Here is a 21,218-nt window from a genome sequence, read left to right as displayed (position 1 = left end):
TCTGAAAGGGCCTTACTTCATTCTGGAGAAAAAGTCACTTTAAATCATATGCAAATCAGCACTTCAGTTCTGCCAGGACAGCACAATGCATTCTGTGCACTTCCTGCTTCCTCTGTCACCCCTCCCTCCAGCTTCCTCTGCCACCCCTCCCTACAGTTTCCTCTGCCTCCCCTCCCTCCCGCTTCCTCTGACTGTCCTCCCTCCCGCTTCCTCTGACTGTCCATCCCACCTGCTTCCTCTGCCAGCCCTTCCCTCCTGACCGACAGGGCCAGGCGAGATGACTATGCGGCAGTCTGGACCAGATCACATTGTGGGTGAGGGCGAGAGGGAGCCTCCTTCTCCTCTCTAACTACTTAAAGGAAATGTGGCAATTTTTTTTTTCTGGCAGTTAAAATCAGATAGCCCCATGTGCTTTTTTTTTCTAATCTGTTATTTTCTGATTGCAGATTTATTTATTCTGTTTTCTGAACATGATTATGGGGGCGGGCCGTTTTGCCCAAACTAAAAATTGCTTTATGGCAGCCCCATGGGCCATAGACACAATGGTCAGGAGGGGACCTCACTGACTTCTATAGGAGAGGTTTCTAGGCTCTGTGACCTGTACAAGGAGAGAATAGATGAGCTTTGACAGTCGCCTCTTATTTATACAAAGAGGTGGTATCATTACAGGCAGGATTAGAATTACAGATAAGCAGATAACCGCAGTAAAGTTATCTGTACAGACCAAGAAGTGGCGCCTATTATTAGGCTTAGTGGCCAGTGCAAAAATTGAATCCCCATAGGATAGGGGAGAACTATCAGATCTGTGGGGGTCCTACCGCAGGGGCCCCCACCAATCATGAGAAAAAGGGTCCCATACCCCATGGAGCCCCCTTGAAATGGAAGGAGCGTCTGGTCGGAAATGCGTGCCGCTGTGCCATTAATTTCTATGAAAGTTCTGGAAATAGCCAAGCGCTGTACTCAGCTATCTCCGGCACTCCCATAGAAATGAATGGAGCAGCAGAGCACGTATCCAACCAGCAAAATTAAAATCTTCTCCTTTCCCAATATTACATATAAAATAAACAACTGAAAATATAAAAATATAATATTTATCGCATGCAGAGAATGGTGTAACGGAAAAAAAAATAGCCGACTTACTGTTTTAGGAAAAACGCTGTCCTCTCAAAAATATTGAATAAAAAGTGATCAAAAAGTTGTGTGTAACACATTTGACCGAGATATTTCTCTCACCCAGCATGGGTATATGTAAAATGACACCCCAAAACACATTGCCCAACTTCTCCTGAGTACGGCGATACCAGATGTGTGACACTTTTTTGCAGCCTAGGTGGGCAAAGGGGCCCACATTCCAAAGAGCACCTTTAGGATTTCACAGGTCATTTTTTACACATTTTGATTTCAAACTACTTACCACACATTAGGGCCCCTAGAATGCCAGGGCAGTATAACTACCCCACAAGTGACCCCATTTTGGAAAGAAGACACCCCCAGGTATTTCGTGATGTGCATAGTGAGTTCATGGAAGTTTTTATTTTTTGTCACAAGTTAGTGGAATATGAGACTTTGTAAGAAAAAATAAAAATAAAAAAAAATCATCATTTTCCGCTAACTTGTGACAAAAAATAAAAAATTCTAGGAACTCGCCATGCCCCTCACGGAATACCTTGGGGTGCCTTCTTTCCAAAATGGGTCACTTGTGGGGTAGGTATACTGCCCTGGCATTTTAGGGGCCCTAATGCGTGAGAAGTAGTTTGAAATCAAAATCTGTAAAAAAATGCCCTGTTAAATCCGAAAGGTGCTCTTTGGAATGTGGGCCCCTTTGTCCACCTAGGCTACAAAAAAGTGTCACACATGTGGTATCGCCGTACTCAGAAGAAGTAGGGCAATGTGTTTTGGGGTGTCTTTTTACATATACCCATGCTGGGTGAGAGAAATATCTCGGCAAAAGACAACTTTTCCCATTTTATTATACAAAGTTGGCATTTGACCAAGATATTTATCTCACCCAGCATGGGTATATGTAAAATGACACCCCAAAGCACATTGCCCAACTTCTCCTGAGTACGGAGATACCACATGTGTGCCACTTTTTTGCAGCCTAGATGCACAAAGGGGCCCACATTCCTTTTAGGAGGGCATTTTTAGACATTTGGATCCCAGACTTCTTCTCACGCTTTAGGGCCCCTAGAATGCCAGGGCAGTATAAATACCCCACATGTGACCCCAATTTGGAAAGAAGACACCCCAAGGTATTCAATGAGGGGCATGGCGAGTTCATAGAAATTTTAGATTTTTGGCACAAGTTAGCAGAAATTGATTTTTTTTTTGTTTTTTTCTCACAAAGTCTCCCTTTCCGCTAACTTGGGACAAAAATTTCAATCTTTCATGGACTCAATATGCCCCTCACGGAATACCTTGGGGTGTCTTCTTTCCGAAATGGGTCACATGTGGGGTATTTATACTGCCCTGGCATTTTAGGGGCCCTAAAGCGTCAGAAGAAGTCTGGAATATAAATGTCAAAAATTTTTTACGCATTTGGATTCCGTGAGGGGTATGGTGAGTTCATGTGAGATTTTATTTTTTGACACAAGTTAGTGGAATATGAGACTTTGTAAGAAAAAAATAAAAAATAAAAAATATATAATTTCTACTAACTTGGGCCAAAAAAATGTCTGAATGGAGCCTTACAGGGGGGTGATCAATGACAGGGGGGTGATCAGGGAGTCTATATGGGGTGATCACCCCCCTGTAAGGCTCCATTCAGACGTGTGTATGTGTTTTGCGGATCCGATCCATGTATCCGTGGATCCGTAAAAAAACATACGGACGTCTGAATGGAGCCTTACAGGGGGGTGATCAATGACAGGGGGGTGATCAGGGAGTCTATATGGGGTGATCACCCCCCTGTAAGGCTCCATTCAGACGTGTGTATGTGTTTTGCGGATCCGATCCATGTATCCGTGGATCCGTAAAAAACATACGGACGTCTGAATGGAGCCTTACAGGGGGGTGATCAATGACAGGGGGGTGATCAGGGAGTCTATATGGGGTGATCACCCCCCTGTCATTGATCACCTCCCTGTAAGGCTCCATTCAGACGTTGGTATGTGTTTTGCGGATCCAATCCATGTATCCGTAAAAAACATACGGACATCTGAATGGTGCCTTACAGGGGGGGTGATCAATGACAGGGGGGTGATCATCCCCCTGTAAGGCTTCATTCAGATGTCTGTATGTGTTTTGCGGATCCGATCTATATATCCGCGGATCCGTAAAAAACATACGGACGTCTGAATGGAGCCTTACAGGGGGGTGATCAATGACAGGGGGGTGATCAGGGAGTCCGTATGTGTTTTGCGGATCCGATCCATGTATCCGTAAAAAACATACGGAAGTCTGAATGGAGCCTTACAAGGGGGTGATCAATGACAGGGTGGTGATCAGGGAGTCTATATGGGGTGATCAGGGGTTAATAAGGGGTTAATAAGTGACAGGGGGGGGTGTAGTGTAGTGGTGTTTGGTGCTACTTATTACTGAGCTGCCTGTGTCCTCTGGTGGTCGATCCAAGCAAAAGGGACCACCAGAGGACCAGGTAGCAGGTATATTAGACGCTGTTATCAAAACAGCGTCTAATATACCTGTTAGGGGTTAAAAAAATCGCATCTCCAGCCTGCCAGCGAACGATCGCCGCTGGCAGGCTGGAGATCCACTCGCTTACCTTCCAATCCTGTGAACGCGCGCGCCTGTGTGCGCGCGTTCACAGGAAATCTCGCGTCTCGCGAGATGACGCATAGATGCGTGACTCTGCCTGGAGCTGCCGTCTCCGGAACGCGATCCTGCGTTAGGTGGTCCGGAGGCGGTTAAACGGAAATACGGAAGCGGAATGCATACGGAGTACATTCCGTTTTTTTTGCGGAACCATTGAAATGAATGGTTCCGTATACGGAACGCAAAAAAACGCCCAGTAAAGGGCGGAAAAAACGGTCGTGTGCAGGAGGCCTTACAGATCAATAAAAGTGTCAGGTCTAATTTATTGCCGTGGACTAAACCGTGCAGTGCCCCAAGATTCAAGGAGTGACCCCATGACAAAGTGGGAAGAGTGGCAGCAGTGGCAGTGACAGTGACAAAAGTGGCCCCATGAGTGGAGCAGCAGCAGTAGTAGTGGTGTCAGAATTATTGAATATAAAAATATACTATAATATGTTTGCGTTCTATTATTGAATATAAAAATATACGAATTACAATATAGACAGATATATGTGCTGTTTGTGGAGTTCAATATCCTTTCGACTGAAACTCACTAACCAAGAGATTAAGGCCTCTTTCACACTTGCGTTGCCCGGATCCGGCGTGTACTCCACTTGCCGGAATTACACTCCGGATCCGGAAAAACGCAAGTGTACTGAAAGCATTTGAAGACGGAACCGTCTTCCAAATGCTTTCAGTGTTACTATGGCAGCCAGGACGCTATTAAAGTCCTGGCTGCCATAGTAGTAGTGGGGAGCGGGGGAGCAGTATACTTACAGTCCGTGCGGCTCCTGGGGCGCTCCAGAATGACGTCAGAGCGCCCCATGCGCATGGATGACGTGTCCAATGCGATCACATGATCCATGCGCTTGGGGCGCCCTGACGTCACTCTGGAGCGCCCGGGGAGCCGCACGGACGGTAAGTATACTGCTCCCCCGCTCCCCGCTACACTTTACCTTGGCTGCCAGGACTTTAGCGTCCCGGCAGCCATGGTAACCATTCAGAAAAAGCTAAATGTCGGGTCCGGCAATGCGCCGAAACGACGTTTAGCTTAAGGCCGGATCCGGATCAATGCCTTTCAATGGGCATTAATTCCGGATCCGGCTTTGCGGCAAGTGTTCCGGATTTTTGGCCGGAGCAAAAAGCGCAGCATGCTGCGGTATTTTCTCCGGCCAAAAAACGTTCCGTTCCAGAACTGAAGACATCCTGATGCATCCTGAACGGATTTCTCTCCATTCAGAATGCATTAGGATAATCCTGATCAGGATTCTTCCGGCATAGAGCCCCGACGACGGAACTCTATGCCGGAAGACAACAACGCAGGTGTGAAAGATCCCTTAGGATCTAAGTAGAGAATAGAGGTCTAATCCCTGATACACATTCATGTTTGGGTTCTATTGTTAGGAAGTGTTGGTCAGGAATTTAGGTTGAAAGTTAAACTTTTCCCATACAAACATAACATAAGAGCTAGCTATAATTGCAAAATGTTGTTACACAGACCTCCAGTGCCATCTATTGGTGGGGTTGAAGTAAGACATGAGTTGTGAAATAGATGGGGGAGTAACACAAATGAGGTCATTAGTTATTGATAAACCTGACCAAGCCCCATTTCAGAGAAGGATAAAAGGTGGCATGAGTTCACAGGGGGGATCCATCCAGGTTCTCTTAAACTCATCCATTGAGTTCTATCCAGGGAGATCAATCGAATTAGATCGAACCACACATTTAGATAATCCACCTATTGATCCATTAGTCAACCCATCTAAGGAGGCCACCACAATAAGGCCTCTTTCACACGGGCGTCACGTTTTGGCTCCGGAGGCGTCCCGGGTGCAATGCGGCAAACCCGCGCGAGTAGGTACCCAATTGCAGTCAGTTTTGACTGTGATTGCGTTCCGTTGTTCAGTTTTTATCGTGCGGGTGCAATGTGTTTTGCACGCGCGTGATAAAAAACTGAATGTGGTATCCAGACCCGAACTTCTTCACAGAAGTTTGGGTTTGGGTTAGGTGTTGTGTAGATGTAATTATTTTCCTTTATAACATGGCTATAAGGGAAAATAATAGCATGCTTAATACAGAATGCATAGTACAATAGGGCTGGAGGGGTTAAAAAATAAATAAATAATTTAACTTACCTTAATCCACTTGTTCGCGCAGCCGGCATCTCTTCTGTCTTCTTCTTTGAGGAATAGGACCTTTGATGACGTCACTGCGCTCATCACATGGTCCATCACATGATCTTTTACCATGGTGATGGATCATGTGACGGACCATGTGATGAGCGCAGTGACGTCACCACAGGTCCTTTTCCTCACAGAAGACAGAAGAGATGCCGGCTGCGCGAATAAGTGGATTAGGGAGAGTTAAATTATATTTTTTTTTAACCCCTCCAGCCCTATTGTACTATGCATTCTGTATTAAGAATGCTATTATTTTCCCTTATAACCATGTTATAAGGAAAAATAATAATGATCGGGTCCCCATCCTGATCGTCTTGTAGCAACCGTGCATGAAAATCGCACCGCATCCGCACTTGCTTGCGGATGCTTGCGATTTTCACGCAGCCCCATTCACTTCTATGGGGCCTGCGTTGCGTGGAAAACGCACAAAGAGGAGCATGCTGCGATTTTCACGCAACGCACAAGTGATGCGTGAAAATCACCGCTCATGTGCACAGCCCCATAGAAATGAATGGGTCCGGATTCAGTGCGGGTGCAATGCGTTCACCTCACGCATTGCACCCGCGTGGAAAACTCGCCCGTGTGAAAGAGGCCTAAGGAGACTAATAGGACAGACCGGATTACACTCCTGAACCTTAAAGAGGACCTTTCACCGATTCTTACCCTATGAACTAAGTATACAGACATGTGGAGCGGCGCCCGGGGATCTCTCTGCACTTACTATTATCCCCGGGCGCCGCTCCGTTCTCCTGCTATGCCCTCCGGTATCTCCGTTCCCTAAGTTATGGTAGGCGGAGTCGGGGATACTAGTAAGTGCAGTGAGATCCCCGGGCGCCGCTCTACATATCTGTATAGTTAGTTCATAGGGTAAGAATCGGTGAAAGGTCCTCTTTAACGCTGATCCCTTCCAGTCAGATTCTGTGGTATAGTATACATTTCAAGCATTTATAGTATCTATTTCAAGAAATTAATTAATCATATTTTATATATATATATATATATATATATATATATATTTTGCATCACCCATATTTTGTGGGTAGGATCTAGACTGAAAGAGGAGGGGGGGGGGGGGGTTGTAACTGCAGTATCAACTGCATCCTCTTCAGTCTCCGGAGATCAGTATATATCATTGATACATATATTTTCCTATCACTGTATCAAAGAACTGTTTTTAGTTCAAGTCACATATGGTGGAATCTATATATATATATATATATATATATATATATATATATATATGGAAGGAGATATGATGAAAACCTGATGTCAGCTCAAATCTGATACATCTATTGACTGAGAGAAATGAAGTGTACGGGTAAGGATTTGTTTCCTTGTGTTATTATTCAGATATCCAACTATATTATCGATTAGATTTATATTCTTTGGGTTATTTTGTGTTTATTAATTGCATATCATTGTTTATCACCATTTTATTGTCACTGATTTTATATTTTATTCTATTTACACTGAATTATTATTATTAATATATATATTTTGTATATTTTTTTTTGTTGGCTTCAATTTAGCGCAGATAAAAGAGCTCTAATTACCGTATTTCTCACCCTATAAGACTCACCTAAGTTTTTGAGGAGGAAAATAAGAAAAAAAATATTTTTAACCAAAAGGTGTGCTTTTGAATGGCGGTCTGTGGATGCCGCACTGTTATGAGGGATCTGTGGATGCCGCACTGTTATGGGGGGATCTGTGGATGACGCACTGTTATGGGGGATCTGTCGATGACGCACTGTTATAGGGGGAACTGTGGATGACGCACTGTTATGGGGGGATCTGTGGATGACGCACTGTTATAGGGGGAACTGTGGATGACGCACTGTTATGGGGGGATCTGTGGATGACGCACTGTTATGGGGGGATCAGTGGATGACGCACTGTTATGGGGGGATCAGTGGATGACGCAACAGATACCCCCACCCCTTTTATATTGCTTGATATTAAATTTATATTGCTTGATATTAAATTTATATTGCTTGATATTAAATTTATATTGATTCTTACTACATTTGTATTCGTCCATTAAGGGCTTATCACTTCTTCCTAATTCTTACTACACATGGCAACATCCTCCCAGACATTCTTCTCAGATTACTGCTAATGCTAAAACAGGATGTTGAGGTTTGAGAGCTTCCTGACAGATTTTGACATCTAACCCTCGATAAACCTGATATTTGTAAACAAACGGTTTAGTTCATCATACACCCTTCTATCTATTTATCAATTATCTTTCTATCTACCTATCTATAGTCTATCTATCTATCTAGCAATCCATTTTATCCAGACAACTGTCTATCTATCTATCTATCTATCCAACTATCTATCTATCCAGCTATTTGTTATCTATCTATGTATCTATACAGCCATATACCCCATCTATCTAAATTCTATCCTTCTATCTATCTATTATCTATCTACTTACCTATCTATAGTCTATCTATCCATCTATCTGTTTTCAATCTATCTACTTATCTATAGTCTATCTTTCCATCTATCTATACAAACATATACCCCATCTATCTATCAATTTATCTACCTATCTATTTTTCTATCTACCTATCTATAGTCTATCTTTCCATCTATCTGTTATCTATCTATATTTCCATTTATCTATCTATGTATCTATACAGCCATAGACTCCATCTATCTAAAGTCTATCAATTTATCTATCTATCCTTCTATCTATCAATTATCTATCTATCTATCTTTCTTTCTATCTACAGTCTATCTTTCCATATATCTGTTATCTATCTATCTATCTATCTATCTATCTATTTCCCTTACGTCCTAACCAGCAGCACATGTGGTGTGGGGTTTATCCGCCCCAGTGAAACTGGTAGGACAGACGGAATATTTAATGAAGTAAAGTAATCAAATAAATCCACGCCCCCATTACCTCACTATAAGAGGCCAAACCCCCCATACATCAGTGTGTTTTTTTCTGTCCTTGGGACTGCAGGACAGACGGGGCAGCCATTTGGCTGCCGTACTCTTAGATTACATGCTAACCTTGTGTTTTTCTTTCAGGGTTGCAGCTTATCTGATGGAAGCTGGTTCTGCCATGCGGCGTGGTGGAGGCAGGCAAGCTCCTGTCCTAGGCACGGAGCTCCTGTATTCAGCTTCCTGTTTGGTTTCCTCTCTTCACCTGCGGTAGCTTGTGTGCCAGCGCCCTCTGGTGGTCTGTTGGTGAACAGCAATGATTAAAGTTTGTTCAAACCTGGCGTCTGACGTCACTTTTGGGCGCCAAATTTGAATATATAAAGCCTCCAGTCCTTCCAGGCTGTGCTGTTTGCAGCCTTGGGTTGGTTACTGAGGCAAACTACTTTAGTTACCAGCTTTCCTGTTCCTGGTAGGTTTGCTGCTTCTTTGTTTATCTAATGAATAGACCTTGTTCATTCATTATAACTTTTTCTCTGCAGATAATGTCCTCTGCCGGTGATGGGGATCGGTCTGGGCGCAAGACGTCATCCAAGCGCAAGCATTTGGCATGTAGGGATTGTGACACCCCTCTAGCAGACTCCTATGAATTTAATAGGTGTCCCTCTTGCCGTCCTCCTCCTCTGCCTCCTGATACGGAGCCTACCATACGGGACGTAGTAGTCTGGGTAAAGGACTTTGTGGAGTCCTCAATGAACACCCTAAGGGATTCCGTGTCATCCAGAAGACCCAGTGTCCGATCTCCGCTGAGACCCACTCCTATGCAGGAGGAAGCCTACCATACCGTGGACGAAGTCCATTCCTCTGAGTCTAGCGGGGAGGAAGAAGAGGCTGTAAGGTACTTCTTTCCTGTAGAGAAGACCCAGAGGTTACTTAGATCCATTCGGTCGGGGGACCAGGATGTTGATCCCGGGGAAGCTTCAGAGTCCACCTCTAGGGGGCCAAGGGCCTTCAAAGTGGACGAGACTCTGTCTCGGTTAATGAAGCTAGAATGGAAGCATCCTGAGAAAGCACCGGTCATCTCAAAGCGCTTCAAATCCATGTACCCGATTGTGACATCCCAATTAGACCAGTGGGGCACTGTGCCCAAAGTTGATTTGGCAATTGCAAAATTGTCTAAGAGGACTCTGGTCCCGGCTGATGACGGCTCCAACTTACAGGACCCGATGGACAGGTAGGTAGAATGCACCTTGAGAAGGTCTTACTCCACCGCTGCTGCTGCATCTGTGGCTATATCCTCTACGGAGGTAGCCGTCTTCCTCCAAAGACGCCTCCGACAGGTGCAGTCGGATATCGACTCTGGCATATCCCGTGATGACATCCTGGCGCAGTTTAAGTCCATTCTACTGGCCGTGGAATTTCTGTGCGATTCTGGCCCACAGCAGTTAAAATTAGCCTCTAAGGCTATGGCCCTCTCTTCAGCGGGTAGGAGGCCACTATGGCTAAAACCTTGGGTGGCAGATAATGCCTCCAAGTATAATTTATGCAGCCTCCCTTACGAACCAGGAAGGCTTTTTGGGGCTGAACTGGACCGCATTATGGAGGGTCTTGCCGATAAAAAAGGTAAATGCCTCCCTCAAACCCCTAGGGGTAGGGGTAGGCAGGGTAGAGGGTCCAGACCCTTTCAGGGACAATCCAGGCCTCAGCGAGGCCGTGGGTCCAGGAGGGGAGGATCATATCGTTCCGGTGGGAACAAAAACAATAAAGCCGACCAGTGACGGCCCTCCCCTTCCGTCAGATCCAGTCATAAATTTGACTCCTATTCTTTCAGACCTCCCAGTCGGAGGCCGTCTAACTTTTTTTCTAAATACCTGGACAGAGTTTGTTCCAGATCCCTGGGTCCTGAATATAATAAGGAGAGGGTACAGGATAGAATTTTTATCTGTTCCCCCAGAAAAATTTGTTTTGACAAGATTACTTCCGCGCGAGAAGCAAGCGGTGTTGGAGGAGTCTATACTGGAATACAGGCGGAAAGGGGCCTTGGAAGAGGTTCCTCCAGAAGAGATTGGATCAGGCATTTATTCGCCAGTTTTCCTTGTTCCCAAAGCCACAGGAGGTTGGCGCATGATCATAGATCTCCGCTACCTCAACCGATTCATAAAGAAAAGGCGGTTCCGGATGGAAACCATCAAATCGGTAATCAGCATCCTGAGCCCAGGGGACCTGATGGTTACACTGGATCTAAGGGATGCCTATCTCCACATCCCTGTGTGCCAGGCCCACAGGAAGTATCTACGAGTGGCAGTGAGTCTCAGGGGGACGGTGAAACATTTTAAGTTTGCCGCGCTTCCCTTCGGCATCACAACCGCGCCCTACATCTTCACCAAAGTGGTAATAGCTGTAGTAGCTCCCCTCAGATTGAGAGGCCTGGAGATCATTCCATATCTGGACGATTGGCTTCTAAAAGCCCACTCTGTAGAGACGCTTCATCTTCATCTGCTGCAGGCTCAGTCCTTCCTCCAGCGTTTGGGCTGGATTATCAATTGGCAGAAGTCAGAGATTTCTCCCTCCACTACCAGGAGGTTTCTAGGGTTCATAATAGATTCTGCCAACATGACGCTCTACCTTTCTCCGGAAAGGAAGTTACGCATTTCCAAGACTGCAGATCAACTCATGGTTCCCCGCCGGGTAACTATCAGAGTATTGATGAGGATGTTAGGCCTAATGTCAGCAGCCGTGGATGCGGTTCCTTGGGCCTTGTGGCATATTCGCCCTCTTCAAGCGAAAGTTCTGAGTCTATGGGATCGAACTCCCAGAGGGCTAGAGACAAAGTGCTCCCTGTCATCTCAAGCTCGCCGCTCACTGAAGTGGTGGGAACAGGTCAAAGATGGGAGGTCCTTGATCCAACCTTGTTGGATCCTGTTGACGACAGATGCATCCCTTCTAGGCTGGGGTGCCCATCTAGAGGAACTTCAAGTTCAAGGATCCTGGAGCCCTCAAGAGCGTTTGATGTCATCCAATCTGAGAGAACTCAGAGCAATCCGGATGGCTCTCTTTCATTTTTTCCCCCTAATCAGAAACAAGGCTGCACATCTCTGCTCTGTCAGCCGCCTTTGGCAGATCTTTACATCAAGACCCTCTGATTAAGAGGTTCCTTAAAGGAGCCGTACTTCTTAAGCATAGCATTTCAAGACCTATACCGCAGTAGGATCTCTCAGTGGTGCTTAAAGGGTTGAGTGGTCCTCCCTTTGAACCCTTGGAAGAAGTGGACTTTAAGTTTTTATCCTGGAAGGTAACCTTATTGTTGGCCGTAACTTCGGCCAAACGCATTTCAGAGCTTCAGGCTTTTTCGGCGTATGAGCCATACACTTTATTTTTACCGGAGTCCTTTTACGTTTTTTACCCACCTTTTTGCCTAAGGTGCCCTCTGTGCACAACATTAATCAAGTTGTGTCTTTGCCTGTGTTATGTTCCTCTTCTTCCTCTGCAGAAGAAAGTTCCCTCTATACTCTGGATGTGGCCAGATGTTTGAGAATCTACATTGAGAGATCCCAGGAGTTCAGAGAATCTTCTTATCCTGTTCTTTGGCAGGAATAAAGGGAAGAAGGCCTCTAAGCCTACTCTAAGTAGATGGATCAGAGAGGCCATCAGAGAATCTTTCGCTTCCCAGAATAGACCTCCTCCTGCCTTTGTCACTGCTCACTCCACCCGAGCAGTCTCTACTAGTTGGGCCGAAAGGTCTCTTATTCCACTGGAACAGATTTGTTCCGCGGCCTCCTGGAGCTCACATTCTACCTTTGTGAGCCATTATAGACTCAACCTCAGGGGTCCAGAAGACACTGCCTTTGGGCGGTCTGTTTTGAGTTCCATTTAGCATTGAAGTCCCTACCCTTTAGGCTAACTTCTTGCTAAGTCCCCACATGTGCTGCTGGTTAGGACGTAAGCGAAGCGTTAATTTCTTAACGATAATTTGTTTTCCCTTAGTCCTAACAGCAGCACACAAATATCCCTCCCTTTGTTTTTGTTTTTTGAGAGTTTCTTGTTATGACACACTGAATGTATGGGGGGTTTGGCCTCTTATAGTGAGGTAATGGGGGCGTGGATTTATTTGATTACTTTACTTCATTAAATATTCCGTCTGTCCTACCAGTTTCACTGGGGCGGATAAACCCCACACCACATGTGCTGCTGTTAGGACTAAGGGAAAACAAATTATCGTTAAGAAATTAACGCTTATCTATCTATCAATCCATTTTATCCAGACAACTGTCTATCTATCTATCTATCTATCCAGCTGTTATCTATCTATGTATCTATACAGCCATATACCCTATCTATCTAAATTCTATCTATCCTTCTATCTATCAATTATCTATCTACCTACCTACCTACCTACCTATAGTCTATCTATCCATCTACCTGTTTTCTATCAATTATCTATCTATCTATCTACTTATCTATAGTCTATCTTTCCAGCTATCTATATTTATAGTGCTTGATATTAAAATGTATATTGCTTGATATTAAATTTATAACGCTTGATAATAAAATGTTATATTGCTTGATATTAAATTTATATACTGTTGTGCACTGTGACAGATGTCCTAAGACATATCCTACACAACCAACCCCCAACAACTCTGTGTCAATACACACCTTAGTATTTCTCTGTGCCAACCATCCCCACCACTCTGTGGCAATACACACCGCAATGTTGCAAAGTTGTATTCATTTAAAATGTTTACACAATACAAATTTTCAAAAATGTTGTACAATATGCTGCAAAAAATGTCAAAAGGATCAATTTATCCGTATATCTATCTATCCCAATCTAACGTTTCAATAGATAAATATTTTATCTATCTATCTACCTATCAATCTATCTAACAATGTATCCATTTATCTATCTTTCTATCTATTTCTAACCATCTAGCTACTATAACACGGCTATCTATCAAACATCTATCTATTTACATTTCTATCTATCAAACATCTATTTATCTTTCTATCTAACTGGCTGTCTTTTTATCTATTATCTATCTTTCTATCTATCTATTTTATCTAACAATTTATCCATTTATCTATCTTTCTATCTATGCATCTATCTAACAATTTATCCATTTTTTGTCTAGCTACCACATTATCTATTTATCTAATTATCTACCAATCTATTTTATCCATCTATTTATCTAGCTGCTAATATCTATCTAACGTCCAATCTTTCTATCTATTTTCCTATCAATTTATCCATTTATCTATCTATCTTTCTAGCTATTTCTAACCATCTAGCTACTATAACATGGCTATCTATCAAACATTTATTTACCTTTCTATCAAACATCTATTTATTTATTTATCTTTCTATCTATCTAATTGGCTGTCTTTCTATCCATCTTTCTATCTATTATCTATCTGTCTTTTTATCCATTTTATCTATTTATCTAGCTTCTAATAGCTATCTAACGTCCAATCTTTCTATCTATTTTCCTATCAATCTATCCGTTTATCTAACAATGTATCCATTTAGCTATGTCTTTCTAGCTATTTCTAACCATCTAGCTACCAAAATGATCAATTTATCCGTATATCTATCTACCCCAATCTAACGTTTCAATAGATAAATCTTTTATCTATCTACCTATCAATCTATCTAACAATTTATCCATTTATCTATCTTTCTATCTATCCCTAACCATCTAGCTACTATAACATGGCTATCTATCAAACATCTATCTATTTACCTATCTATCAAACATCTATTTATCTTTCTATCTATCTAACTGGCTGTCTTTCTATCTTTCTTTATATCTATTATCTATCTTTCTATCCATTTATCTATCTTTCTATCAATCTTTCTATCTAACCATCTATCTAACAATTTATCCATTTTTTTTGTCTAGCTACCACATATCTATTTATCTAATTATCTACCAATCTATTTTATCTATCTATTTATACAGCTTCTAATATCTATCTAGCGTCCAATCTTTCTATCTATTTTCCTATCAATCTATCCATTTATCTAACAATTTATCCATTTATCTGTCTTTCTATCAATTTTTTCTATCTATCCAGCTATCTAACAATTTATCCATTTATCTATCAATGATCAATTTATCCGTATATCAGACAAACCCCACCACTCTGTCAATACACAATTCAAAATTTCAAAGTGTTGTACAATATGCTGTAAAAATGTCAAAATGATCAATTTATCCGTATATCTATCTATCTTTCTATCAATCTATCTATTTATCTTTCTATCTAACCGTCTATCTTTCCACTATCTTTCTATCACATATCTATTTATCTATCAATTTATCTATCTATTTATCTATCTACATATCTAGCTATCTACCTATTTATCTAACAATTTATCTATGAACAATCTAACTATCTACCAATCTATCTATTTTATCTATGTCTTTCTATCTATCTATAACATATCTATAAATTTATCAATCAACAACCTATCTATCTATACAACTATTTATCTAGCTTCCAACAGCTATCAATTAATCTATCTATTTATGCATATATCTATGTATACGTATATCTATTTATCAAGCTTCTATAATAGATAGCCATGTTATAGTAGCTAGATAGTTAGAGATAGATAGAAAGATAGATAGATAAATGGATAAATTGTTAGATAGATTGATAGGTAGATAGATAAAATATTTATCTATTGAAACGTTAGATTGGGATAGATAGATATACGGATAAATTGATCCTTTTGACATTTTTACAGCATATTGTACAACATTTTTGAAAATTTGTATTGTGTAAACATTTTAAAAGAATAAAACTTTGCAAGATTGCGGTGTGTATTGCCACAGAGTGGTGGGGATGGTTGGCACAGAGAAATACTAAGGTGTGTATTGACACAGAGTGTTGGGGGGTTGGTTGTGTAGGATATGTCTTAGGACATCTGTGACAGTGCACAACAGTATATACATTTAATATCAAGTAATATAAATGTAATATCAAGCAATATAAATTTTAATATCAAGCACTATAAATATAGATAGCTGGAAAGATAGACTATAGATAGGTAGATAGAAAGATAGATAGATAATTGATAGATAGAAGAATAGATAAATAAATTGATAGATAGACTTTAGATAGATGGGGTATATGGTTGTATAGATAGAAAGATAGATATATAGGTAGATAGAAAACAGATAGATGGATAGATAGACTATACACTGCGTGCAGAATTATTAGGCAAATGAGTATTTTGACCACATCATCCTCTTTATGCATGTTGTCTTACTCCAAGCTGTATAGGCTCGAAAGCCTACTACCAATTAAGTATATTAGGTGATGTGCATCTCTGTAATGAGAAGGGGTGTGGTCTAATGACATCAACACCCTATATCAGGTGTGCATAATTATTAGGCAACGTCCTTTCCTTTGGCAAAATGGGTCAAAAGAAGGACTTGACAGGCTCAGAAAAGTCAAAAATAGTGAGATATCTTGCAGAGGGATGCAGCACTCTTAAAATTGCAAAGCTTCTGAAGCGTGATCATCGAACAATCAAGCGTTTCATTCAAAATAGTCAACAGGGTCGCAAGAAGCGTGTGGAAAAACCAAGGCGCAAAATAACTGCCCATGAACTGAGAAAAGTCAAGCGTGCAGCTGCCAAGATGCCACTTGCCACCAGTTTGGCCATATTTCAGAGCTGCAGCATCACTGGAGTGCCCAAAAGCACAAGGTGTGCAATACTCGGAGACATGGCCAAGGTAAGAAAGGCTGAAAGACGACCACCACTGAACAAGACACACAAGCTGAAACGTCAAGACTGGGCCAAGAAATATCTCAAGACTGATTTTTCTAAGGTTTTATGGACTGATGAAATGAGAGTGAGTCTTGATGGGCCAGATGGATGGGCCCGTGGCTGGATTGGTAAAGGGCAGAGAGCTCCAGTCCGACTCAGACGCCAGCAAGGTGGAGGTGGAGTACTGGTTTGGGCTGGTATCATCAAAGATGAGCTTGTGGGGCCTTTTCGGGTTGAGGATGGAGTCAAGCTCAACTCCCAGTCCTACTGCCAGTTTCTGGAAGACACCTTCTTCAAGCAGTGGTACAGGAAGAAGTCTGCATCCTTCAAGAAAAACATGATTTTCATGCAGGACAATGCTCCATCACACGCGTCCAAGTACTCCACAGCGTGGCTGGCAAGAAAGGGTATAAAAGAAGAAAATCTAATGACATGGCCTCCTTGTTCACCTGATCTGAACCCCATTGAGAACCTGTGGTCCATCATCAAATGTGAGATTTACAAGGAGGGAAAACAGTACACCTCTCTGAACAGTGTCTGGGAGGCTGTGGTTGCTGCTGCACGCAATGTTGATGGTGAACAGATCAAAACACTGACAGAATCCATGGATGGCAGGCTTTTGAGTGTCCTTGCAAAGAAAGGTGGCTATATTGGTCACTGATTTGTTTTTGTTTTGTTTTTGAATGTCAGAAATGTATATTTGTGAATGTTGAGATGTTATATTGGTTTCACTGGTAAAAATAAATAATTGAAATGGGTATATATTTGTTTTTTGTTAAGTTGCCTAATAATTATGCACAGTAATAGTCACCTGCACACACAGATATCCCCCTAAAATAGCTAAAACTAAAAACTACTTTCAAAAATATTCAGCTTTGATATTAATGAGTTTTTTAGGTTCATTGAGAACATGGTTGTTGTTCAATAATAAAATTAATCCTCAAAAATACAACTTGCCTAATAATTCTGCACTCCCTGTAGATAGGTAGATAGAAAGATAGATAGAATTTAGATAGATGGGGTATATGGATGTATAGATACATAGATAGATAACAAATAGCTGGATAGATAGATAAATGGATAGATACCAGATAGATAGATAGATAGATAGATAGACAGACAGTTGTCTGGATAAAATGGATTGCTAGATAGATAGATAGATAGATAGATAGATAGATAGATAGACTATAGATAGGTAGATAGAAAGATAATTGATAAATAGATAGAAGGATGTATGATGAACTAAACCGTTTGTTTACAAATATCAGCTTTATTGAGGGTTAGATGTCAAAATCTGTCAGGAAGCTCTCAAACCTCAACATCCTGTTTTAGCATTAGCAGTAATCTGAGAAGAATGTCTGGGAGGATGTTGCCATGTGTAGTAAGAATCTGGAAGAAGTGATAAGCCCTTAATGGACGAATACAAATGTAGTAAGAATCAATATAAATTTAATATCAAGCAATATAAATTTAATATCAAGCAATATATAAGGGGCGGGGGTATCTGTATAAAAGGGGGCGTGGTACCCGTCACTTTGCAGTTTGACGAAACATATACCCTCTTACTACTTCAGTTTGTCTGATCCGTCAGAAGAACATAATTTTTTCACTACAAGAATAATTTTTCAGATAAAAGGACAATCAACTTGTGGTCAATTCTGCTGTACGAAGAATCAATGTATTTGCACTGCCCACAGAGGGTTAAACAAGACCGCTCTGTAACACTACAGTCAGGGCTCATCTAATCTGCAAAAGAAACAGATCCGACAGCATACGGTGATCTGAGGGAACCCTAACTGATTGGCTAACAAGCGGTTAAATATCAATGTGGACAGCAATGAATAGAATTCAACATGAAGTACAGTGTGTCACAGAACAATAGTCTCAGAAAGTCATCAGAAGCTATTACCACATAAAGAAAGGGTTAACTAGAGCTGTAAGGTGGAGCCTCACCTGAAGAAACCTCCCAATTCCCTTCCTCCATTCATGATTCCATACCTGTGGTCACATGGACTGGAATGTCCTCCTCCACCTCACTCTTACACGGGGGATCGCCCATCATCCGTTCTTCTTCATCCTCCACTTTAATATCAGTCACATCTTCCCACTGATTTGTCATCTGTAACAATTCAGGACAATACAGCAGACAGGTGGGAAATCTAACAGGTCCACATAAGAGACCCCCACCATCTATGACCCCTCTATGACTGCAGGACCCCCCTATATAGATGTGTATAGGGCTCCGCTCCATCTACCTGATGGTTCTCTGGGAGCTTCTCCTCCAGACAGTCCTGGGAATACAGAGGACGGGGACATCTCTCGGGGGGATTTCTCCTCCTGGATCCATCTGTGGAGACACAAGCACACAGTGACTGAATACATGGCCTCCTGTAGATCTGTCTATAGATCAGACACTTCTCTCAGCTCCTTCACTTCTAGGTTTAGTGATCGGGGCCTAAATAACAATGTTCTGCTCCTCACCACCTTTTTACCAAATCCCAAGCCCACTACATAATTCCATGCATGACTGGTAGTTAATAGGTTAAGTCCCCGTTATCCACAGATGACTCCCATCCCCCGGTTTCTTACAGGAGAGGTCGGATCATTTATAACCAGAGCAGACTGTGCTCCGCTGCTGATAACAGAGAGGAATAACCCCGGCTGGTCTGATGGCCTCCACCATCTGTCACCCCCTCAGGCTGCCCGATTCATCTGCACCCCCCATGTCACCCCACTCCTATGTATCCTGGAGCAGATCCTCACAGTAAGAGAAAACGGAGCCCATGACATATTGTGGAGCCTCCGCAGCTAGAACACTCCGGGCCGTACATCTACTGCTAGAAGACACATGTCCGCTCTGACAGGACCACAGACTGGAGGAGGAGAGAGAAGAGCCCGGTGATCCCACCTTCTCCTCCGGTCACACATAGCACCTTGTGTCTTCTCTGCTTGTGGAGTGACTAGAGGATCCCAGACATGAAGGGAGGAGAACTACTGGAATAAGGATGTGTTCACACCAGGTCTGAGCCTTCCATCAGAGGTAGATATCAGGAGGGTTTCCTAACATAGATCTCTGATAGAAGGAGGTGACGTCTCCCCTGTACAGTCCTATCATTCTATATAGTCACACAGGGGCAGACGTCACCCATAAGCCCCATGTATACGGCACGGCGCAGGTTCTCCTGCAGGATCCTCTGTATAGAATAGTGTCATCTACTGTACCGGCCGATGGAGGCCAAGAGGACACTATATCTGTCAGGGGGATGGAGCCTATGGAGAAGTGTGATGTATATGGGAAATGTAGGCTCTAACGTGATGTGACCGGAGAATAACATGTGGAGCTCCTACATTACATGTCATTACACACGTGTACACACTGCACATGACCGGACTGAGGCTCTAACACGGCCTCTTCTCACCTCGTCTCTTCTTACCTGGTGATGTCAGAGGCCGGGGAGCCTCCATCATGGCCTCCTTGTACAGATCCTGGTGTCCTTCTATGTACTCCCACTCCTCCATGGAGAAATAGACCGCCACATCCTGACACCTTACAGGAACCTGACAACACAATGACACCGTCATCACCCAGACCCCTCCAGTGCTGTTACCGGAGAATTTCCCAGCATTCCCAGCAGTGTCACCTCTCCAGTCAGCAGCTCAATCATCTTGTGGGTGAGTTCTAGGATCTTCTGCTCATGTATCAGTGGGGGAGGCTCTGTGATGGGGGTCCTGCTCCACCCTCCTGACTCATGGATGATGGGAGTCCCCCCCGATGTCTTCTTCACTATGGTGTAATCCTGTGGATGGAGAGAGACACTTAGGGAAAGAAATTCCTTCCTGACTCCAGATCTACACTCAGAATCCCTCCCTGGATCATGGCTCCATCTCCAGTAATCTAGTCACTAGAAGCTGGAATATTATTACCCTCCAGACCTCCAGGACCCTTCTGGACTCTTCTAGAGAATCCCCCATGACTCCTTCCTCTGGCAGAGAGCTCCATAGTCTCACTGCTCTTACAGTAAAGACTCCTCTTCTATGTTGGTGGAGAAACCTTCTTTCCTCTAGACCAGGGGTCTCCAAACTTTTCAACAGGAGGGCCACATTGAAGATTTTACAAGTATTCGGGGGCCGGAAAAAAAAATCAGTTATGTATTAAATTAAATGTATATATTTTACATGGATCGTTTTTGTAATCAGCATGATATGACTGAGAACAAAAGAGAAAAAACTTTAGCAAAACAACGCAAAGACACCCGTGTCCCTATCAGCGGTGTCCCCATCAGCACAGCAATGTCCCCATCAGCACAGCAATGTCCCCATCAGCACAGCAATGTCCCCATCAGCACAGCAATGTCCCCATCAGCACAGCAATGTCCCCATCAGCACAGCAATGTCCCCATCAGCACAGCAATGTCAGCATCAGCACAGCAATGTCCCATCAGCACAGCAATGTCCCCATCAGCACAGCAATGTCCCCATCAGCACAGCAATGTCCCCATCAGCACAGCAATGTCAGCATCAGCACAGCAATGTCCCCATCAGCACAGCAATGTCCCCATCAGCACAGCAATGTCCCCATCAGCACAGCAATGTCAGCATCAGCACAGCAATGTCCC

At 42.9% G+C, this 21,218-nt stretch overlaps 1 protein-coding gene across 1 annotated transcript in view; it reads right to left on the bottom strand.

The window, feature by feature from the left end:
- The window catches only part of LOC120998326 (gastrula zinc finger protein XlCGF26.1-like), a 23,809-nt gene extending 3,542 nt beyond the window's left edge, over positions 1–20,267 (bottom strand). The window contains exons 1-2 of the mRNA XM_040428987.1: positions 20,244–20,267; positions 20,037–20,160 (exon numbers count right to left, since the gene is read on the bottom strand). Coding sequence (XP_040284921.1) covers positions 20,037–20,160; positions 20,244–20,267 — 148 coding nt within the window. The remainder of the gene's footprint in view (positions 1–20,036; positions 20,161–20,243) is intronic.
- Between the last annotated feature and the right edge of the window lie 951 nt (positions 20,268–21,218).

The sequence above is a fragment of the Bufo bufo genome, chromosome 4 (genome assembly GCF_905171765.1).
Source record: "Bufo bufo chromosome 4, aBufBuf1.1, whole genome shotgun sequence".
In the NCBI taxonomy this organism is placed as follows: domain Eukaryota; kingdom Metazoa; phylum Chordata; class Amphibia; order Anura; family Bufonidae; genus Bufo; species Bufo bufo.
Note: the sequence above shows the minus strand (reverse complement) of the source record. Positions and strands in the feature narration are given on the sequence as shown.